This window comes from Dendrobates tinctorius, unplaced genomic scaffold, assembly GCF_039654945.1.
Source record: "Dendrobates tinctorius isolate UK_male_01 unplaced genomic scaffold, ASM3965494v1 ptg000235l, whole genome shotgun sequence".
Classification (NCBI taxonomy): Eukaryota; Metazoa; Chordata; class Amphibia; order Anura; family Dendrobatidae; genus Dendrobates; species Dendrobates tinctorius.
In genome coordinates, this window is record NW_027361902.1 from 634,405 (window position 1) to 659,474 (window position 25,070).

The following is a 25,070-nucleotide window of genomic DNA, read 5'->3' on the forward strand; positions in this document are numbered from 1 at the left end:
CGGGTTACAATAGAATAGAGAGAATACATGTTGTGGTGCAGTGACCATTGTGTCCTCTAGGGGGCGCTGTGGGGTGCCCCAGGACAAGCATACAGGCATGTCCATTGTGGTAATGGAAATAGGATGAACGGCAGGATGGTAAATGACTGTTATGTATCCCAGGGTGCGTGGCCCTGGGATGGAAGCTTGAACATGTGTGTTAATCACCAGAGTACAGCTGAGGTTGTTTGTTTCAATGTATCAGGGAAGGCTTCCAGGTGACTGGTGGGATCAGTCACCTACAAACCCACCCAGGGGTGTGTGTCTGAAGTAAAGCCTATGTGCGTGGTTGTGAATCTGAAGGACCTGCAATGAGGTCATAGCCATGTGATGCTGTGGGTGTGGCTACGGACCATATAAGGTGACCAGGGTAGGTCACATGAGTGAATGCCTGGATCTGATTGGTCTGTGTGGAAGGTCCCAGATGTGGAAGATAGAAGGTGTGCTGCCTTCCTGAAGCGCACATGTGGACGCCACTGACCGTGTGTGGCCTGTGTGTAATAGCCTGTGAGTACTGGACAGTCCCCAGGAGGGAAGGGACCTCAGAACAGAGAAGCAGCTAAGAGGTAACCGGGACAGGGGGAATTAACTGAGAGACTGTAGAGCCTGATGACTGGAAAAAGCACAGCCTGTGTGACCACAGGGCTAAGGGAGCGGAGCTCTACAATCAATCTTCATTTGGTCTGATGTAAGACTGTAGCTGCTGTATGGTTTATGCTGCACAATGATCCAGACTGATTTATGTGAGCAACCCGGTCCTGGCGGGCGTAATCCGCTGCCAAGTGAGCGTCCCTCAACATGAACAATAGGCGCTACCTTACAATGTGTACACATAGTGTGTGTGTATATATATATATATATATATACAGTATATATATATATATATATATATATATATATATTCAACTAGCTGAAGAGCCCGGCGCTGCCCGGGCATAGTAACTAACTACGGTTAGTGTGCAAAGCTGAGTGTAGAGCCCCACCCACGCCGCATAGCCACATTCACTAGCATATCCCACATCATCCCGTCAGCCACCGGACTACTACCCCTAATATCCCACATCATCCCGTCAGCCAGAGCCACCGGACTACTACCCCTAATATCCCACATCATCCCGTCAGCCAGAGCCACCGGACTACTACCCCTAATATCCCACATCATCCCGTCAGCCAGAGCCACCGGACTACTACCCCTAATATCCCACATCATCCCGTCAGCCAGAGTCACCGGACTACTACCACTAATATCCAACATCGTCCCGTCAGCCAGAGCCACCGGACTACTACCACTAATATCCCACATCATCCCGTCAGCCAGAGCCACCGGACTACTACCCCTAATATCCCACATCATCCCGTCAGCCAGAGCTACCAGACTACTACCCCTAATATCCCACATCATCCCGTCAGCCAGAGCCACCGGACTACTACCCCTAATATCCCACATCATCCCATCATCCCGTCAGCCACCGGACTACTACCCCTAATATCCCACATCATCCCGTCAGCCAGAGTCACCGGACTACTACCCCTAATATCCAACATCGTCCCGTCAGCCAGAGCCACCGGACTACTACCCCTAATATCCAACATCGTCCCGTCAGCCAGAGCCACCGGACTACTACCCCTAATATCCCACATCATCCCATCATCCCGTCAGCCACCGGACTACTACCCCTAATATCCAACATCGTCCCGTCAGCCAGAGCCACCGGACTACTACCCCTAATATCCCACATCATCCCATCATCCCGTCAGCCACCGGACTACTACCCCTAATATCCCACATCATCCCGTCAGCCAGAGTCACCGGACTACTACCCCTAATATCCCACATCATCCCGTCAGCCAGAGCCACCGGACTACTACCCCTAATATCCAACATCGTCCCGTCAGCCAGAGCCACCGGACTACTACCCCTAATATCCCACATCATCCCGTCAGCCAGAGCCACCGGACTACTACCCCTAATATCCCACATCATCCCGTCAGCCAGAACCACCGGACTACTACCCCTAATATCCCACATCATCCCGTCAGCCAGAGTCACCGGACTACTACCACTAATATCCAACATCGTCCCGTCAGCCAGAGCCACCGGACTACTACCACTAATATCCCACATCATCCCGTCAGCCAGAGCCACCGGACTACTACCCCTAATATCCCACATCATCCCGTCAGCCAGAACCACCGGACTACTACCCCTAATATCCCGCATCATCCCGTCAGCCAGAGCCACCGGACTACTACCACTAATATCCCACATCATCCCGTCAGCCAGAACCACCGGACTACTACCCCTAATATCCCACATCATCCCGTCAGTCAGAGCCATCGGACTACTACCACTAATATCCCACATCATCCCGTCAGCCAGAACCACCGGACTACTACCCCTAATATCCCACATCATCCCGTCAGTCAGAGCCATCGGACTACTACCACTAATATCCCACATCATCCCGTCAGCCAGAACCACCGGACTACTACCCCTAATATCCCGCATCATCCCGTCAGCCAGAGCCACCGGACTACTACCCCTAATATCCCGCATCATCCCGTCAGCCAGAGCCACCGGACTACTACCCCTAATATCCCCCATCATCCCGTCAGCCAGAACCACCGGACTACTACCCCTAATATCCCGCATCATCCCGTCAGCCAGAGCCACCGGACTACTACCCCTAATATCCCACATCATCCCGTCAGCCAGAACCACCGGACTACTACCCCTAATATCCCACATCATCCCTTCAGCCAGAGACACCGGACTACTACCCCTAATATCCCACATCATCCCGTCAGCCAGAGCCACCGGACTACTACCCCTAATATCCCACAACATCCCGTCAGCCAGAGCCACCGGACTACTACCACTAATATCCCACATCATCCCGTCAGTAAGAGCCACCGGACTACTACCCCTAATATCCCACATCATCCCGTCAGCCAGATCCACCGGACTACTACCCCTAATATCCCACATCATCCCGTCAGCCAGAGCCACCGGACTACTACCCCTAATATCCCACATCATCCCGTCAGCCACCGGACTACTACCCCTAATATCCCACATCATCCCGTCAGCCAGAGGCACCGGACTACTACCCCTAATATCCCACATCATCCCGTCAGCCACCGGACTACTACCCCTAATATCCCACATCATCCCGTCAGCCAGAGCCACCGGACTACTACCACTAATATCCCACATCATCCCGTCAGCCAGAACCACCGGACTACTACCCCTAATATCCCACATCATCCCGTCAGCCAGAACCACCGGACTACTACACCTAATATCCCGCATCATCCCGTCAGCCAGAGCCACCGGACTACTACCCCTAATATCCCACATCATCCCGTCAGCCAGAGCCACCGGACTACTACCCCTAATATCCTACATCATCCCGTCAGCCAGATCCACCGGACTACTACCCCTAATATCCCACATCATCCCGTCAGCCAGAGCCACCGGACTACTACCCCTAATATCCCACATCATCCCGTCAGCCACCGGACTACTACCCCTAATATCCCACATCATCCCGTCAGCCAGAGCCACCGGACTACTACCCCTAATATCCCGCATCATCCCGTCAGCCAGAGCCACCGGACTACTACCACTAATATCCCACATCATCCCGTCAGCCAGAACCACCGGACTACTACCCCTAATATCCCACATCATCCCGTCAGCCAGAACCACCGGACTACTACACCTAATATCCCGCATCATCCCGTCAGCCAGAGCCACCGGACTACTACCCCTAATATCCCACATCATCCCGTCAGCCAGAACCACCGGACTACTACCCCTAATATCCCACATCATCCCGTCAGCCAGAGCCACCGGACTACTACCCCTAATATCCCACATCATCCCGTCAGCCAGAGCCACCGGACTACTACCACTAATATGCCACATCATCCCGTCAGCCAGAGCCACCGGACTACTACCCCTAATATCCCACATCATCCCGTCAGCCAGAGCCACCGGACTACTACCCCTAATATCCCACATCATCCCGTCAGCCAGAGCCACCGGACTACTACCACTAATATGCCACATCATCCCGTCAGTCAGAGCCACCGGACTACTACCCCTAATATCCCACATCATCCCGTCAGCCAGAGCCACCGGACTACTACCACTAATATGCCACATCATCCCGTCAGCCAGAGCCACCGGACTACTACCCCTAATATCCCACATCATCCCGTCAGCCAGAGCCACCGGACTACTACCCCTAATATCTCACATCATCCCGTCAGCCAGAGCCACCGGACTACTACCACTAATATGCCACATCATCCCGTCAGTCAGAGCCACCGGACTACTACCCCTAATATCCCACATCATCCCGTCAGCCAGAGCCACCGGACTACTACCACTAATATCCCACATCCCGCCAGCCAGAGCCACCGGACTACTACCCCTAATATCCCACATCATCCCATCAGCCAGAGCCACCGGACTACTACCCCTAATATCCCACATCATCCCGTCAGCCACCGGACTACTACCCCTAATATCCCACATCATCCCGTCAGCCAGAGCCACCGGACTACTACCCCTAATATCCCGCATCATCCCGTCAGCCAGAGCCACCGGACTACTACCACAAATATCCCACATCATCCCGTCAGCCAGAACCACCGGACTACTACCCCTAATATCCCACATCATCCCATCAGCCAGAGCCACCGGACTACTACCCCTAATATCCCACATCATCCCATCAGCCAGAGCCACCGGACTACTACCCCTAATATGCCACATCATCCCGTCAGTCAGAGCCACCGGACTACTACCCCTAATATCCCACATCATCCCGTCAGCCAGAGCCACCGGACTACTACCACTAATATCCCACATCCCGCCAGCCAGAGCCACCGGACTACTACCCCTAATATCCCACATCATCCCATCAGCCAGAGCCACCGGACTACTACCCCTAATATCCCACATCATCCCGTCAGCCACCGGACTACTACCCCTAATATCCCACATCATCCCGTCAGCCAGAGCCACCGGACTACTACCCCTAATATCCCGCATCATCCCGTCAGCCAGAGCCACCGGACTACTACCACTAATATCCCACATCATCCCGTCAGCCAGAACCACCGGACTACTACCCCTAATATCCCGCATCATCCCGTCAGCCAGAGCCACCGGACTACTACCCCTAATATCCCACATCATCCCGTCAGCCAGAACCACCGGACTACTACCCCTAATATCCCACATCATCCCGTCAGCCAGAGACACCGGACTACTACCCCTAATATCCCACATCATCCCGTCAGCCAGAGCCACCGGACTACTACCCCTAATATCCCACATCATCCCGTCAGCCAGAGCCACCGGACTACTACCACTAATATGCCACATCATCCCATCAGTCAGAGCCACCGGACTACTACCCCTAATATCCCACATCATCCCGTCAGCCAGAGCCACCGGACTACTACCCCTAATATCCCACATCATCCCGTCAGCCAGAGCCACCGGACTACTACCACTAATATCCCACATCATCCCGTCAGCCAGAGCCACCGGACTACTACCCCTAATATCCCACATCATCCCGTCAGCCAGAGCCACCGGACTACTACCACTAATATCCCACATCATCCCGTCAGCCAGAGCCACCGGACTACTACCACTAATATCCCACATCATCCCGTCAGCCAGAGCCAGCGGACTACTTACCCCTAATATCCCACATCATCCCGTCAGCCAGAGCCACCGGACTACTACCCCTATTATCCCACATCATCCCGTCATCCAGAGCCACCGGACGACTACCCCTAATATCCCACATCATCCAGTCAGCCAGAGCCACCGGACTACTACCACTAATATGCCACATCATCCCGTCAGCCAGAGCCACCGGACTACTACCACTAATATCCCACATCATCCCGTCAGCCAGAGCCACCGGACTACTACCACTAATATGCCACATCATCCCGTCATCCAGAGCCACCGGACTACTACCACTAATATCCCACATCATCCCGTCAGCCAGAGCCACCGGACTACTACCACTAATATGCCACATCATCCCGTCAGCCAGAGCCACCGGACTACTACCCCTAATATCCCACATCATTCCGCCAGCCAGAGCCACCGGACTACTACCCCTAATATCCCACATCATCCCTTCAGCCAGAGACACCGGACTACTACCACTAATATCCCACATCATCCCGTCAGCCAGAGCCACCGGACTACTACCCCTAATATCCCACATCATCCCGTCAGCCAGAGCCACCGGACTACTACCCCTAATATCCCACATCATCCCGTCAGCCAGAGCTACCGGACTACTACCCCTAATATCCCACATCATCCCGTCAGCCAGAGCCACCGGACTACTACCCCTAATATCCCACATCATCCCGTCAGCCAGAGCCACCGGACTACTACCACTAATATCCCACATCATCCCGTCAGCCAGAGCCACCGGACTACTACCACTAATATCCCACATCATCCCATCAGCCAGAGCCACCGGACTACTACCCCTAATATCCCACATCATCCCGCCAGCCAGAGCCACCGGACTACTACCCCTAATATCCCACATCATCCCATCAGCCAGAGCTACCGGACTACTACCCCTAATATCCCACATCATCCCATCAGCCAGAGCCACCGGACTACTACCCTTAATATCCCACATCATTCCATCAGCCAGAGCCACCGGACTACTACCCCTAATATCCCACATCATCCCGTCAGCCAGAGCCACCGGACTACTACCCCTAATATCCCACATCATCCCATCAGCCAGAGCCACAAGACTACTACCACTTATATCCCACATCATCCCGTCAGCCAGAGCCACCGGACTACTACCACTAATATCCCACATCATCCCATCAGCCAGAGCTACCGGACTACTACACCTAATATCCCACATCATCCCGTCAGCCAGAGCCACCGGACTACTACCCCTAATATCCCACATCATCCCGCCAGCCAGAGCCACCGGACTACTACCACTAATATCCCACATCATCCCATCAGCCAGAGCTACCGGACTACTACACCTAATATCCCACATCATCCCGCCAGCCAGAGCCACCGGACTACTACCCCTAATATCCCACATCATCCCGCCAGCCAGTAAAAGTAGAATAGTGAAATTGCACAGATACATTGTTCACTAAGATCCCAGGGCAGCTTGTAATTTGTCCGGCTCATGGATGTACAGCATCTGTATGCAGTGTAGTGTCATATTTAATGGGTTGTTATGGATAAAGCATTACGTGTTATATGGATATATTCAGGTGAATTGTGGGGAAAGTAGCACTTTAAAAAAACTCACAGCATCACAGCACAGTAACACATCAATAGTGCATAAAAGTGTCTGTGAGAAAATACGAAATCCACAGGACATTTACTATGTGCACTTTCCTACATGTGTGTCACTTAATGACACCACACGGGGGGGGGGATTCGTTTCTGTCATGTACTCACTGCTCCTTTCTGGGGGACAGACGATGGCTGGAGCTTATGTTCCCGGGGATGCTAGATTTCTCCCACCATGTCAGTGTCTGCTGTGGTGTTGTCAAGTGCGAAAACTTTGGCATAGCAACCAATCACCGCTCAGCTACTTTTAACCAGCTCTGTTGAAATGAAAGATGCTTTGTGATTGGTTGGTGACACACACATTGATTTTTATATATAGAGATATACAGTGACAACATAGTGTCTTCATTCATAGAAAGTGCCGTGTGCGTGAAGTGCATTTATACAACATATACAGTGCCTTGCAAATGTATTCGGCTCCCTGGAACGTTTCCATTTTTTCCCACATATCGTGCTTCAAACATAAAGACACTGTAACGTCCATCTGCGGTTCTGGGCTGCAGCCAGGCAATACCCCGAGAAACACTGATACGCTTTACCCCTATACAGGGATCTGGATTTACAACAGAGCCCAGGAGGTACTGTCTGAATATGAGCAGCGGCCAGAGCAGGACGGTCGTCAGAGTGAAGTACAAAAACGGCAGGCAATAGCAGAGTCAAATTCAGGCCAAGGTCAGAGTCAAAAACCAGGAGGGCGGCAGAGGTACAGAATCGTTAGGAAGAAGCAGAGTCAGAATATCCAGGCCAAGGTCACAAACCAGGAGAGTAGCAGAAGTACAGAATCGTCAGGCAATAGAAGGGTCAGAAATCCAGGCTGAGGTCAGAGTCATAAACCAGGAGAGTCACAGAGGTACAGAATCATCAGGCAATAGAAGGGTCAGAAATCCAGGCTGAGGTCAGAGTCATAAACCAGGAGAGTCACAGAGGTACAGAATCATCAGGCAATAGAAGGGTCAGAAATCCAGGCTGAGGTCAGAGTCATAAACCAGGAGAGTCACAGAGGTACAGAATCATCAGGCAATAGAAGGGTCAGAAATCCAGGCTGAGGTCAGAGTCATAAACCAGGAGAGTCACAGAGGTACAGAATCATCAGGCAATAGAAGGGTCAGAAATCCAGGCTGAGGTCAGAGTCATAAACCAGGAGAGTCACAGAGGTACAGAATCATCAGGCAATAGAGGGGTCAGAAATCCAGGCTGAGGTCAGAGTCATAAACCAGGAGAGTCACAGAGGTACAGAATCATCAGGCAATAGAAGGGTCAGAAATCCAGGCTGAGGTCAGAGTCATAAACCAGGAGAGTCACAGAGGTACAGAATCATCAGGCAATAGAAGGGTCAGAAATCCAGGCTGAGGTCAGAGTCATAAACCAGGAGAGTCACAGAGGTACAGAATCATCAGGCAATAGAAGGGTCAGAAATCCAGGCTGAGGTCAGAGTCATAAACCAGGAGAGTCACAGAGGTACAGAATCATCAGGCAATAGAAGGGTCAGAAATCCAGGCTGAGGTCAGAGTCATAAACCAGGAGAGTCACAGAGGTACAGAATCATCAGGCAATAGAAGGGTCAGAAATCCAGGCTGAGGTCAGAGTCATAAACCAGGAGAGTCACAGAGGTACAGAATCATCAGGCAATAGAAGGGTCAGAAATCCAGGCTGAGGTCAGAGTCATAAACCAGGAGAGTCACAGAGGTACAGAATCATCAGGCAATAGAAGGGTCAGAAATCCAGGCTGAGGTCAGAGTCATAAACCAGGAGAGTCACAGAGGTACAGAATCATCAGGCAATAGAAGGGTCAGAAATCCAGGCTGAGGTCAGAGTCAAACAGAAGTCAATCACTAAGTAACACACAGGGGCACCAAGAATATATCCGGCGGCCTGCAAGCCCAGTCCCAAGGTATTGAGGGATCAGGTCATCCCTCACAGGCTCCCGGGCTGATGATGTCATCAGGACCGCCCCCAGGACCAGACCTGATGATGATGCACCAACCCCTTCATGACTGACAAGAGGGGCGGAGTCTGTGTCCACCAGATGTCTGCGCAGAAGCCCTTTCACTGTTGCCGCCATCACTCAGGCGCGAGCCACGGCGCCTCCTAGTAGCTGAGGGCGGAACAGCAGGCCCCGAGTTCGACGGCGACATGTCAGTCCGGCGCCTCCTGGTGGACGAGGCCTGGAGAGCAGGCCCCGAGCCCGAGGGCGGCGTGACAGTTCGTCGCCTCTTAGTGGCTGAGGGCGGAACAGCAGGCCCCGAGTTCGACGGCGACATGTCAGTCCGGCGCCTCCTGGTGGCCGAGGCCTGGAGAGCAGGCCCCGTGCCCGAGGGCGGCGTGACAGTTCGTCGCCTCCTAGTGGCTGAGGGCGGAACAGCAGGCCCCGAGTCTGACGGCGACGTGACAGACACCAAATGTAAATTTTTTGGGAAATTCAAACACTGAAGAGTGGGGCGTGCAATATTATTCGGCCCCTGTAATACTTTGTTGCGCCTCCTTTTGCTGCGGTTACAGCTGCAGTCTCTTGGGATATGTCTCCATCAGTCTTGTACATGGACAGACTGAAATTCTCACCCATTCTTCCTTGGCAAACAGCTCGGGCTCAGTGAGGTTGGATGGAGATCGTTTGTGAACAGCAGTTCTCAGCTCTTTCCACAGATTCTCCATTGGATTCAGGTCCGGACTGTGACTTGGCCATTCTCACACCTGGAGACGTTTATTTGTGAACCATTCCATTGTACAGGGTGGGCCATTTATATGGATACACCTAAATAATGTGGGAATGGTTTGTGATATCAACTTCCTGTTTGTGGCACATTAGTATATGGGAGGGGGGAAACTCTTCAAGATGGGTGGTGACCATGGCGGCCATTTTGAAGTCGGCCATTTTGGATCCTACTTTATTTTTTCCAATGGGAAGAGGGTCATGTGATGCATCAAACTTATTGAGAATTTCACAGGAAAAACAATGGTGTGCTTTGTTTTAGTGTAACTTTATTCTCTCATGAGTTATTGACAATTTTATGACCACTTATATAATGTGTTTAAAGTGCTGCCCATTGTGTTGGATTGTCAATGCAACCCTCTTCTCCCACTCCTTACACACTGATAGCAACACCGCAGAAGAAATGCTAATCTAAGGGGGTCAGATTCCTTGTAGGAATGCTCGGTCCTGACACCCATAATGTGGGGGTGCACCATCTTGCTGGAAACACTCAGGGAACGTGCCATCTTCAGAGCATAAAGAGGGCAACACATCATCATGGAGCAATGTCCAGATATCCAGTGGCATTGAGGTTTCCACTGGCCCCACTATCTTTGTACCCCATATACCACACCATACCATCAATTATGGGTGCCAGGTCCGAGCATTCCTACATGAACACTTTCCTGGACAGTACATGGGTCGTCGTGGGCCAGTTGAATGGCCACCAAGGTCTCCCGATCTGACCCTCTTAGACTTTTATCTTTGGGGTCATCTGAAGACAATTGTCTATGCTGTGAAGATACGAGATGTGCAGCATCTTAAACCACGGATACTGGAAGCCTGTGCTAGCATTTCTTCTGCGGTGTTGCTATCAGTGTGTAAGGAGTGGGAGAAGAGGGCTGCATTGACAATCCAACACAATGGGCAGCACTTTATAAGTGGTCATAAACTTGTAAATAACTCATGAAAGAATAGTTACATGAAAACCAAGCACACCATTGTTTTTCTTGTGAAATTCTCAGTGAGTTTGATGAGTCACATGACCCTCTTCCCATTGAAAAAAATAAAGTTGGATCCAAAATGACCGACTTCAAAATGGCCACCATGGTCACCACCCATCTTGAAAGGTTTCCCCCCTCCCATATACTAATGTGCCACAAACAGGAAGTTGATCTCACCAACCATTCCCATTTTATTTAGGTGTATCCATATAAATGGCCCACCCTGTAGATTTTGCTTTATGTTTGGGATCATTGTCTTGTTGGAAGACAAATATCCGTCCCAGTCTCAGGTCTTTTGCAGACTCCAACAGGTTTTCTTCAAGAATGGTCCTGTATTTGGCTCCATCCATCTTCCCATCAATTTTAACCATCTTCCCTGTCCCTGCTGAAGAAAAGCAGGCCCAAACCATGATGCTACCACCACCATGTTTGACAGTGGGGATGGTGTGTTCAGGGTGATGAGCTGTGTTGCCTTTACGCCAAACATCGTTTGGCATTGTTGCCAAAAAGTTTGATTTTGGTTTCATCTGACCAGAGGACCTTCTTCCACATGTTTGGTGTGTCTCCCAGCTGGCTTGTTGCAAACTTTAACCCCTTTACCCCAAGGGTGGTTGCACATTAATGACCGGGCCAATTTTTACAATTCCACTGTCCCTTTATGAGGTAATAACTCTGGAGCTTCCGTGGATCCTGGTGATTCTGACATTGTTTTCTTGTGACATATTGTACTTCACAGCAGGCACTGAGAAAGCCACCTCCCTGCAGGACCCGGAAGGCCCCTGCAGCCATATTGGATCCGGGGGCCTGAAGGAAAGAGGCCCTCGGAACAACGCAATCACATCGCATTGTTCTGAGGGTCTCCAGGAAGCACTAGGGAGCCCTCTCCATGCGTGATGCTTCCCTATGCCCCCGGAACAATGCGATCATGTTTGATCTTAGTGTGCCGGGAGCGGTCCGTGACCACTCCTGGTACATAGTGCCGGGTGTCAGCTGTGATTATCAGCTGACACCCGGCCGCGATCAGCTTCGCTCCCCCATGAGCGTGGCTGATCGCGTATGACGTACTATACCGTTCATAGGCATTAATGCCCAGGGCACATGGACGGGATAGTACGCCATATGTCGGGAAGGGGTTAAAAATGGGTCGTGGCTGGATCTTCCAGCAAGACAATGACCCAAAACATACAGCCAAGGCAACAAAGGAGTGGCTCCAAAAGAAGCACATAAAGTTCATGGAGTGGCCTAGCCAGTCTCCAGACCTTAATCCCATAGAAACCTTATGTAGGGAGGTGAAGCTCCGAGTGGCCAAGCGACAACTTAAAAATCTTAAGATGTTCTAGAAAGAGGAGTGGAGCAAAATTCCTCCTGACATGTGCGCAAACCTCATCATCAACTACAAGACGCGTCTGCTGCTGAGCCTGCCAACAAGGGTGTTACCACCAAGTATTAAGTCTTGTTAGCCAGAGGGATCAAATACTTATTTCTCACTGCAAAATGCAAATACATTTATATAATTTATACAATGTGATCTTCTGGATTTTATTTTTGTTATTAAATTAACCTTCCCTTAATATTGTAGACTGTTGATGTCTGTGTCAGAGGGCAAACTTACAAAATCAGCAAGGGGTCAAATACTTATTCACCCCACTGTACATCTTTGAGGGATTTTATTTCCTACACACAAAAAAACCGAGTACATGTCCAAAATAGATAGTTAAAAAAATCAATATATTTTTATTTATACAAACATGTATGAGTGATCAGAAACAGACAAGGCACATACAGAACTGATGTGTGGAAAACCTGTGTGTTTCCCCTGAGTACATAGATGTAGATTGCACAGCTGCTTGAAATAATTGGCACTGGCGCCTGCGCGTCGCACCACAGGTCCTAGGTATCGCGTCATACACAGCGCGTCACATCTCAGCCAGCCTCGCACATGACCATATGGGTAGAGGGAAATCCCTCATGACATCAGATTACCTGTCGACCAGTAACGGAGGCCGAGAAGGATGTGCCCAGGATCCTGTCGCAGCAAGCAAGCGCACGTGCTAAGGACGCCATATTGGAGATGGGCAAGTAAATGGTCATATGCGTCGCGCATGCGCCATATACAGCACTGTGTATTACGCGATACCTAGGACCTGTATAGCAGCGCGCCAGTGGTAGTGCCAATTATTTCAAACTGCTGTGCAATCTGCATATATGTACTCAGGAGATACACACAGTCACAGCCCCCCAAGGAAGCCCACGCGAAACGCACGTCGGGGCTGCCATTGGAGACGCACTCACGGATACTTACATGGGTGAGTCTAGTATTCCTTAAAGGGATATTTCCCCAAACTTTGTAGTGATCTTGTTGCTCTGAATGAGATGAATGTTTGTATCCCATGTCTGCCGTACATATGGTAGAGCACCTGTGTGACTAATGCAGATCTTCTTTGCACTTTACACTTTATTGTGAGTTTGTCACGGCAATAGATTTTACACCTTTTGTGGTTTGCTGGTTGCCCCTCTCCATTCCTATCGTAGCTGTGCCCTTCCACACATCAGTCTTGTATGTGCCTTGTCTGTTTCTGATCACTCATACATGTTTGTATAAATAGATTGATTATTTTAACCATCTATTTTGGACTTGTACTCTGTTTTTTGTGTGTAGGAAATATGATCTTTGGTGTGTCCATAGTAATTTTTGTGGGTCTATGAAATTGGCATATGTCCGTTTAAGACATTTTGATATGCATCAGTGGATTTTTTTCTTGGTCCTTGAGAGTTCAGTGGTGGTCAGTGGAGCAGATCTGTATTCCTTCAGCTAGTATCCTGTAGAATGTCAGATCTGTGTCCCCTTGATGGTGCCTTGACTGTTGTTGTGCCTTCTCTGGTCCCAGATTGCCTCCTCTGGTTCCTGGCACCTTCTCTGGTTTCCCCTCTTGCGCTTCCATCCTCTAGTCCCCACCTTCCTCTTCTGGTGCCCCCTCCCGCCCCTTCCTCATCTGCTTCTTCCGCCCGCTCCTGGCTTTTTTGGTCCCCATTCACGCCTTCCTCCTCTGATTCCCCTGCCCGTGCCTGTCTGCTCTGATTCCCACTCCTACATCCTCTGGTTCCGCATCCCGCCCCTGACTTCTTTTGGTTCTTCCACCCGCGCCTGCCTCCTCTGGTCCTCACCTGCCTTTAAACCTCTGCTGTTTCTTTTGTGCAGGGTGGAACCTCCCAGCATACCTGACCGTGCTCATCGCCTTTGGGAACTTGGGACCCCTGGCCGTCACTCTTGCTCACCGCTTCTGCCCCCCTGGAGGTATCTCGGAGCCGTGGCTGATCCGGTCGGTCCATGCGCTGAGCCTGCTGTCTGCAATCTTCTTGGCGCTTTTCTGGGACCGGCGTGTCATGGTGGGCGGTGAGGAGCACTCTGTGCCATACCTGCTTCTGGCGTTCCTGCTGGCTCTGGGTTGCTGCACCTCGAACGTCACCTTCCTTCCCTTCATGTACAGCTTTCCACAGCAGTACGTGCGCAGCTTCTTCATCGGTCAGGGGCTCAGCGCCCTGTTCCCTTGCGTGCTGGCGCTGGGTCAGGGTGTGGGCCGGCTGGAGTGCAGGAATAACACGTACGGGAATGGCAGCGCCCCCCACTATATGCAAGAGAACTTCTCTGCCTCCTCCTACTTCTGGGGCCTCTTCTCACTCCTCGTAGTTTCTGCTTTATCATTTGCCCTACTCTTATTCTGGAAACAAAGGGTTAAAAAGGAGCCGGAGCAGGAACTGGGGGCATCCGGTGAGCCCCAGGAGGGTGGCAGCTCAGAGGATTCGTACCCACTGAAGTCACCGGAGCAGGAAACGCCACAGGATGCAGCCAGGGCCACGGACAGGACGTTCTGGACCTCGCGGAACATCTACCTGCTGGTTCTGCTGGGACTGTCCAATGCCCTAACCAACGGTGTCCTCCCCTCCGTGCAGACGTACAGCTGCCTACCCTACGGAGCCGACGCTTATCACCTGTCAGTCGTCCTCAGCAACATCGCCAATCCTGCTGCCTGTTTCATCGCCATGTGTGTCCTGTGCAGGTAAGAGCAGGGGGGGAGTCATGGCAGTGGCCGGAGCTGACAACCTTTGTGTCTTCCTGTCACAGTTGCAAGGATTTTCCTGTTGTCACCATAGATTAATCATAGCCTGATTGCTGGATCTGCACTGGTCTTGGACAGGTCTGCAGGTCGGGTGGCTCTCCGTGGCCCTGGGTGGTCTTTTTACAGGGGGAACATTTGCTGTCTGCACATACTGGTGCAGGGAATATTAAGGGATAAATTCTAATGATGTAGTCGCTGCTGTGTCAGTGGGACCCTCCTTTCCCATGATACCCTTTAATCATCGCTTATGGGAGATCCCAGAGATGAGGGGCCCCAGAGACGGAGATCCCAGAGAAGAGGCGCCCCAGAGACGGGAGGCGCCAATGTGAATTTAAATGCTCTATTCTTCTGTTCTCGGGGAGATGAGCTGCTGCTACAGGAGTCTATAAGAAAATACAAAGTGGTCGGGAGGGGATGAAAGCAGAGGACCGTGGAGGATGAGGGCAAGTCTAGAGGACGAGGACAAAAGGGTCTGGAGGAGAATACATAAACGTATATAGGAAGATTATAAAGTTCTGGAGGAGAGTATAAAGAAGTATAGAGGGAAAGGACAAGGGTCTGGAGGAGAGTATAGAGGAATAGGACAAAGGGGTCTAGAGGAGAGTACAGAAAAGTATAGAAGATGAGGACTAAGGGATCTGGAGGAGGAGAGGACAGAGAAGTATACAGGAAGAGGAAAAAGGTGTCTGGAAGAGAGGACAGAGAAGTTTAGAAGAAGAGGACAAAGGGATCCGGCAGAGGAGAGTACAGAGAAGTATAGAAGTGGCCTCTATGGCCCAGTCTGCAACAGGTGGGGGTGCTGTGATGCTGTCTGTGGCCGCCCTTTACCCATCCCTTTATATTGATCAAAAAAGGGGGGCTTCAACCCTTCTTACAAAAAAGTAGTGTTATTTTGGGAGTCTCCTTGTGAGGTGGTGCCACAGTACACAGGAACTGATGTCTTCTTACTATTTTCATGACCCGTTAGTCGACCCTCATGGTTTCTTAGCACACATTTTAGAGAAAGAAAGGGTCCACGCTGCCCAGTAATTTATGTGAACTCTGTAAGGGCTTTTTACAAATTTCCAACTTATTGAACTGGGAGGGCACAGGCTGAGAGATAGTTGTGCTCAAAAGTTTACATTCACTGGCAGAATTTTTGCTTTCTTGGCCTTTTTTCAGATAATATGAATGATAACACCAAAACTTTTTCTCCCCTCATGGTTAGTGGTTGGGTGAAACAATTTGTAAGACTACTGTATTTTCTCTTTTTAAATCCTAATGCCAACCCAAAACATCCAAATGACCCAGATCAAAAGTTCACATACCACATGTCTTAATGCCGTGTATTGCCCCCTCTAACATCAGTGAGCTTGAAGTCTTTTGTGGTAGTTGTGGATGAGGTTCTTTATTTTCTCAGATGGTGAAGCTGCCCACTCTTCTTGGCAAAAAGCCTCCAGCTCCTGTAAATTCCTGGGTTGTCTACTATGAGCTGCGCGCTTGAGAATCTCCCCAGAGTGGCTCAATGATATTGAGGTAAGGAGACTGAGATGGCCACTCCAGAACCTTCACTTTGTTCTGCTGTAGCCAATGACAGGTTGACTTGACCGTGTGTTTTGGATCGTTGTCATGTTGGAACGTCCAAGTACGTCCCATGGGCAGATTTCAGGCTGATGATTGCAAATTTGCCTCCAGTATTTGCTGATAACATGCTGTATTCATCTTTCATTCAACTTTGACCAAGTTTCCTGTGCCTTTGTAGCTTACACATCCCCAAAACGTCAGCGATCCACCTCTGTGCTTTACAGTAGGAATGATGTTCCTTTAATCATAGGCCTTGTTGACCTCGCTCCAAATGTAACGTTTATGGTTGTGGCCAAAAAGTTCAATTTTGGTCTCATCACTAAAAAATTACCTAGCTCCAGACATTTTGAGTCTTGTCTCTGTGCTGTTATGCGTATTGTAGACAAGATACTTGGTGGGATTTGTGCAGTAATGGCTTTCTTCTGGCGACTCGACCATGCAGCCCATTTTTCTTCAAGTGCCTCCTTAGGGGGGCTCGTGTGCGGGTCAGGCACATGTGTCTCCCTGCAGCATAATTATCACTGCAGCAAAAGTATCTGAAGATGCAGTTATAACTACGGCAGTTAGTCTCGGCAGGAGTCAGGACCCCACACTATGTACCTGTCTCGTTTGGGTATGTCTGCTGAGTAAGCCCTTCTTATTACTTGGACTTAGCTTTTCATAACCTATCTTAATTCTTCACCATGTTTACATATACCCTCACATTGTTTGCTCATTTAATCCTCACTCTCCTTCGCTATCCCCAAACCCCAGCACCCTTTTAACCAAATAATCATCTCCCCTCCCCTCTTCCCTCCTCACCTGACCTCCTCTGCTGAACTGCTACTCAATCTCAAATCTGTCCGAATGAAACATAAAACAAGCTGCTCCCTCTCCTTCTCCCATCTGCTCTCCCTTTCTCTGTTTCTCCTCACTGCTGGTGACATATCTCCCAATCCTGGACCCCCACAGCTCATACCCCCCATTACTACCCCTTCCTACCTCTCCCTATTTAATAAGAACTACCGCAATCTTTCCAACTTAAAACCTGTGCCATTGACACCCAACCCCCTGCTCCCTCTCTCGGGAGCTATTTGGAATGCCCGCTCCATCTGATTCATGACTTCTTTCTCTCTTGCAATCTTGCCTTCCTCGGCCTCACACAGAAACATGGCTGACATCCTCTGACACCGCCTCCCCTGCTGCGCTGTGTTACGGCGGCCTCCACTTCACCCACACTCCCCGCCCTGGCAACAGACTCGGTGGAGGAGTGGGTCTTCTCCTTTCTTCCAACTGCACCTTCAACCCAATCCCACCTCTTCCCTCCCTAATCCTCCCCTCTTTTGAAGTCCACTTTGTCCGCATCTACTCTCCCTCCAACCTCCAAGTGGCTGTCATATACCGACCTCCAGGCCCGACCACTGCCTTCATTGACCAATTCTCTACCTGGCTTCTTCATTTTCTTTCAACTGACACCCCCACTATCATCATGGGTGACTTCAACATCCCCACTGATACCCTTCAGTTAGCAGCCTCCAAACTCCTGTCCCTTACTTCATCCTTTGGACTTACTCAGTGGTCCTCCTCAGCCACCCACACAGACGGACACACATTAGACCTGGTCTTCACCCGTCTCTGCTCTCTTTCTAACTTCACCACCTCCCCTCTCCCTCTATCTGACCACCATCTACTCACTTTCTCATCCCTGTCCTCCTCACCAGGCACCCAGGTCCAGCAACATGCGCACCCCCGCAGAAACCTTGCGCACCTAGACACCCACGCGCTCTCTGACTCTATTCTACCACCGGCATCCATATCCTCACTCCATGACACAGACAGTGCCACTGCTTTCTACAATGCCACTCTCGCATCAGCTATCGACGCGGTTGCCCCTCTCGTTCATGGCAGAATGCAACGTATCAAGAGACAACCCTGGCACAACAACACCACTAAAAAGTTCCGGCAAGTGTCCAGCATTGCAGAGCGGCGCTGGAAGAAAACAAATTCGCAAGATGACTTCACCACATTCAAACAGGCAACACTGGATTTCAAATCTGCCCTCAACTCTGCTAAACAGGCCTACTTCACAACCCTCGTATCTTCCCTATCTTACAACCCCAAACAGCTATTCAAAACTTTTAACTCCCTCCTCCGCCCACCACTACCTCCTCCAACCTCCCTCATCTCTGCCACACACTTCAAAAACAAGATTGACCAAACAAGGCAAGTCTTCATCACTCAACCACCACAACCCCTTTGTATGCCAGACCAATGCCCAAACCCCATAACTTCACTCTCCAACATCACTGAAGAGGAGCTTAGTCGTCTCTTCTCCAAATCGCACCTCACAACCTGTGCACTCCACCCCATCCCATCCCACCTCCTCTCCAACCTCACCACCACACTTATGCCATCCCTAACCCACCTCTTCAACCTATCACTAACGTCCGGTACCTTCCCTTCTGCTTTCAAACATGCCACAATCACGCCTATCCTTAAAAAGCCAACGCTCGACCCAACTGCTATGTCCAGCTATCGCCCAATATCGTTGCTCCCATTCTCTTCCAAACTCCTGGAATAGCACGTCCATGCTGAACTTTCCTCCCACCTATCATCTAACTTGCTCTTTGACAATCTACAATGTGGTTTCTGCCCCCATCACTCCACTGAGACAGCCCTGACCAAAATTACTAATGACCTACTTACAGCCAAATCAAACGGACAATACTTTATACTCCTGCTTCTAGAACTGTCCTCTGCATTCGACACAGTTGACGACTGCCTTCTACTACAGATCCTCTTCTCCTTTTGGCATCAAAGACCTTTCCCTATCCTGGATCTCCTCATACCTTTCCAATCGCACATTCAGCGTCTCCCACTCCCACACCACTTCCTCATCCCACCCTCTCTCTGTTGGAGTCCCCCAAGGCTCTGTTTTAGGACCCCTACTCTTCTCAATCTATACACTTGGTCTGAGGCAACTCATAAAGTCCCACGGATTCCACTACCACCTTTATGCTGATGACACCCAGATCTACCTCTCTGGCCCAGACGTCACCTCTCTGCTGTCCAGAATCCCAGAGTGTCTATCAGCCATATCCTCCTTCTCCTCTCGCTTCCTCAAGCTCAATGTGGACAAATCTGAACTCATCATCTTTCCTCCAGCTCTCAGATCTTCCTTACCCGACCTAGCTATAAAAATTAATGACATCACACTTTCCCCAGTACCAGAAGTTCGCTGCCTCAGTAACCTTTGACTCTGCCCTGTCCTTCAAACCGCACATCCAAGCTCTTTCTACCTCCTGTCGCCTCCAGCTCAAAAATATTTCCAGAATCCGTCCATTCCTCAACCCTCAGTCTACTAAAATGCTTGTGCATGCCCTCATCATCTCCCGCCTCAACTACTGCAACATCCTTTTCTGTGGACTCCCTGCTAACATCCTCGCACCTCTCCAGTCCATCCTTAACTCTGCCGCCCAACTAATTCATCTCCTCGCTACTCCTCCGCTTCTCCCCTCTGCAAATCCCTTCACTGGCTCCCATTCCCTCAGCGTATCCAGTTCAAATTACTAATACTGACCTACAAGGCCATCTATAACCTGTCTCCCCCATATGTCTCTGAACTAATCTCCCGATACCTTCCCTCACGTAATCTCCGGTCCTCCCAAGACCTCCTTCTGTCCTCCACACTTATTCGCTGCTCACCCAACCGCCTCCAAGACTTCTCCCGAATAGCCCCTATTCTCTGGAATTCTTTGCCCCAACAAGTCCGACTATCAACCACATTTGGATCCTTCAGACGGAACCTGAAAACCCACCTCTTCAAGAAAGCCTACAGCCTGCAATGACCCCGCTGCCTCCTTCTCTCTCACCACTACCAGTGATCTCACCTCAACCAACACTGAAACTGCTGCAACCCACCAACCTACTGTCGCCTTCCCCACCATCCTGTAGCATGTAAGCCCGAAAGGGCAGGGTCCTCTCTCCCCTCTGTATCAGTCTGTGATTGTTAGTTTGTTTGCTGTAAGTGATATCTGTAATCTGTATGTAACCCCTTCTCTTGTACAGCACCATGGAATCAATGGTGCTATATAAATAATAATAATAATATTGTGCATCTTGAAGCAGCCACACCGCTAGTTTTCAGAGAGTCCAGTATTTCAGCTGATGTTCTTTGCATTCTGAACAATTTCCCTGGCAGTTGTGGATGACATTTTTGTTGGTCTACCTGATTTGTTTTTACAGAGCCCCTGATTTTCCATTTGTTAATCACAGTTTGAATGCTGCTGACTGGCATTATCAATTCCTTGGATATCTTTTTCTATCCCTTTCCTGTTTTATACATTTCAACTACCTTTTCCCGTAGATCGGTTGACAATTCTTTTGCTTTCCCCATGACTCACAATCCAGAAACTTCAGTGGCTGGATGAAAGATGCAAGAGTCTGTCTGGTGTCATGGTCACGTGTGTGTCTGGGCGCAGATGTTACCGCAAGGCGGACCCATAACACACGTGACCCTGGATACACCGCCTCCAGTGGGGCGCATTTAAATAATAAAACGTGCAGGTGGATACGCCGCCTCCACCTGGCGAATTTAGGTATTACACGTTATACAATAATTCTGGAAACCCCGCCTCCAGTAAGGCGAATTTAAATAATAAGGGGGAACCTGGGAAACATTAACAATGGTGGGCCCTGCGATAGGGAATGGGGGGATGGAGACCTCCTAAGCTCCCCTGAGCCAGTGTCCCTGCGCTCCTAACATTCCCTATACAGGCTCCGCGCCTGTCGCCGCACGCGTACCTCAAAGCCCTTGCTCGCCCTGACCCTAAACCCTCACTAGGGAATGGGTCGGTGCGGAGACTAATCCCACCACTGCACTAATAACACACATGAGGAAAGAGACAATACAGGGGGAACACCACTTAGCTTTGCTCTGTTGCGTGCGCTCCTAGCAACAGAGCCCACCACCTGCGTGCATCTTCTCCTCCACCCTAATCCATCACCATAACTGGATCCGTCACCATCGTGCAGCCTGGGAGCAGAGTCCATCACCACTTGCAGCAGTCCAGTACACAGAGTCCCAAGATGAGTCCAGCCTCTGCCAAGAATCCAAGCATGCTCGAGTCCAGTTCTCAGCAACCAAGTCGAGTATGCTGAGTGCAACTCTCTTCCTAGTCGCCACTCCTCTAAGCCATGCCCGCACTTCCCGCCGACACCATAAACTGCGACTCCACCAGGCCATGCCAGTCCTTCCTGCAGACACCATTAACTGGCACTCGTTCTCTCTGGCTGACTGCGCAGGACTCCTATCCAGCTCCATCCTTCCACCAGGCTCTCCAACAACTCAGCAAGGAATATCACCAGCCGTGAGTGAACACCCTGAGACCCATTTATAGAGTCCACACCTGAACCATAATTAAGTGCAACCTAACCTAAGGTGCAATACCACTAACCACCACCGGGGACAGTCAAAACACCTTTGAACTTAACCAAAGTAAAAAAAGTTCACCTTGTGCTTTTAATACCGCCAGATCCAACACTGGATCATGACATCTGGATCCCAGAAACTCACTCAGCTTTATGCGCGCAAACTTATTACAAGCAAACAGGTCACAGCTGAGGATGTTACTTTTAGTGACCAGTCAAACCCATTTGTGTCAAGTTCTGTGCATGGTATCAGGCCAAAGTCACCAGGGTATGTGAACTTTTGATCAGGGTAATTTGGATGTTTTGGGTTGTCATGATTTAAAAAGAGAGAACACAGTAGTTTGACAATAAATGACTTCACCCAACCACTAACCATGAGTGGAGAAAAAGTTTTGGTTGTCATCATTCATATTCTCTGATAAAAGGCCAAGAAAGCAAATATTCTGCCGGGGTATGTAAACTTTTGATCACAACTTTACATGGTTGAAAGATGAAGACCTCTGGATCAAAGAGCATTTCAGAAGAGGTGTATGCTTATTTTACAGGGGCAATACAACAAAGGCCCATATACAATCTTAATTCAAATTGGCCAAACCTGCTGATTTTGATGGGATCCTTCAGATTCTCCCCAGGAAACAAAGTTTTCCAGTGTGAATTTAAATCCTTGACTGAGGGTTCTGTGAGAGGAGTAGGACGGACAGTGAGCTGTGAAGGGTGAAGATTGAGGGGTCTGAAGGTGGAGGACAGAGGTGTCTGGAAGTAGAGGACCAAGGGAGCTGAAAGAAGAAAGAGGAGAAAGCGGACTGAGGAGCATGTATGACCAGGAGGACATTGGGGTCTACAGGAAGAAAACAGGAGAGTATAGTGGAGGAATACTGAATCTGGTGGTGGAGGACTGAGAAGTATAGAGAAGAACAGATGAATACGGAGGAGTATGAGGACGCAAAGGAGTCTAGAAGAGACAAGATGGGTTTGGAGGAATAGGACAAAAGAGTCTGGAGGTGGGGGCTAAGAGGTCAGTGGGAGGAGGAGGACCTAGAGGTCTGTGGGAGGAGGATGGGGGAAGTGGAGGACAGTGGGGTCTGTGGGAAGAGGAGGATAACAGTGGGGGGTTTAGGATGAGGATGGAGAGGTCTGATGGGCGAGGTAAAGGGAGTCTGAGAGAGGAAGACAGAGAAGAATGGAGGAGAACAAGGAAGTAAAGAGAAGAGATGGATTAGGACTGAGAGATGTTTGGAAGGAGGACAGGAGCGTCAGTGAGAGAATGGAGGAATCTGTAGAAAGAAGACCAGCGGATCTTGAGGCGAAAGGATGCAGATCGAGGGACCAAATGGAGAAGGAAGACAGTGGGATCTGTGGGAGGAGAAGGAAGATAGTGGGGTTTATAGTAGGAATACTGAATCTGGTGAAGGACAGAAAAGTATAGAGGAGAACAGATCACTCCGGAGGATATGGAAGCATTCTAGAATGCTGTAGATAAGCCCTGAAAGGCAGTGGCCGCATCTTAAAGTATTAGCCGTTTCCCCTGCTCCTTCGTCCTCCCACGCACCGGCTCCCGTGTGACTCTGCTGTGAGACATTCCAAGGATGTTTTGCTCCGGGTAAACCTTGTGATTGTCACATTCAGCGTTGTTCTCACGTGGATTGATGTCCGTCTGTTTTGCCTGTGTAATAATCTGCATCTAGTAGACCCCTCTATAGCGGTATCTATTGTAGGGGTGTGGTGATCCTTGGTCCAGCAGACATGACCCTCCATGCTATAGAGTAACACAATGGTGACTTTGGCCTGCAGTGGTGACAGCCTTGTGTATCTGACCTTCTGTTTTCTTCTCAGGTCATCTCTTGCCCTCGGGGTGATCATGGCTGTAGGTGCCGTGTTTGGAGGGTATCTTATGACCCTTGCTGCCTTCAGCCCTTGCCCTCCCTTGTTGTGGAGCAAGGCGGGTGTACCTTTGGTGGTAAGTATCCACGCCTGCTGCATTTATCGGGGCCCCCTGACAGCGAAGCTCATACACTACTAGGTTGTGTGCACCCTATTACTGGAGAGTTACGTTCCACCCATTCTGATCCGAGGCTCCAAGGGAACACGTTCAGCTCTAGGGACTGGCCCCAGCTCAGTGAAGAGTCGCCACCATGGATTGACCCCAGTCTAGAAACTAAGTAGAAACCCCATCCTCCTTCCACCAAGGTCCTGCACAGGTTACCGGCAGTAGGCATCCTTCATCACAACAGCTCCATGGATGCTTTCTATACAGTCCAGGGTTTGGTCATCATGTGAGACCATTGGGAGTGAGAATAGAACATCGAGCAGCTACATTTTGGTCACAACTTTTACAATAAAAGACAAAACGAGGCCTCCTAGCAGATGGGCTCTGGTCATGACATGATAAAATGGGGAGAGCGATGAGGGCTCTGAGCAGATGGGCTCTGGTCATCACATCATACAATGGGGGTGAGACGAGGGCTCTGAGCAGGTGGGCTCTGGTCATCACATCACACAATGGGGGTGAGACGAGGGCTCTGAGCAGGTGGGCTCTGGTCATCACATCATACAATGGGGGTGAGACGAGGGCTTTGAGCAGGTGGGCTCTGGTCATCACATCATACAATGGGGGTGAGACGAGGGCTCTGAGCAGGTGGGCTCTGGTCATCACAGAATGGAGGTGAGATGAGGGCTCTGAGCAGGTGGGCTCTGGTCATCACATCACACAATGGAGGTGAGACGAGGGCTCTGAGCAGGTGGGCTCTGGTCATCACATCACAATGGGGGTGAGACGAGGGCTTTGAGCATATGGGCTCTGATCATCACATCATACAATGGGGGTGAGACGAGGGCTCTGAGCAGGTGGGCTCTGGTCA

The 25,070-nt window shown here is 50.3% G+C and overlaps 1 protein-coding gene across 3 annotated transcripts in view; it reads left to right on the plus strand.

Moving 5' to 3' along the window:
* Window positions 1-25,070, plus strand: part of SLC52A2 (solute carrier family 52 member 2) — a 122,015-nt gene that overhangs the window by 93,408 nt on the left and 3,537 nt on the right. For all 3 annotated transcript variants that reach the window (XM_073556527.1, XM_073556528.1, XM_073556529.1), the window contains exons 5-6: window positions 14,322-15,180; window positions 24,046-24,169. In XM_073556527.1, the coding sequence (XP_073412628.1) occupies window positions 14,322-15,180; window positions 24,046-24,169 (983 nt within the window). The remainder of the gene's footprint in view (window positions 1-14,321; window positions 15,181-24,045; window positions 24,170-25,070) is intronic.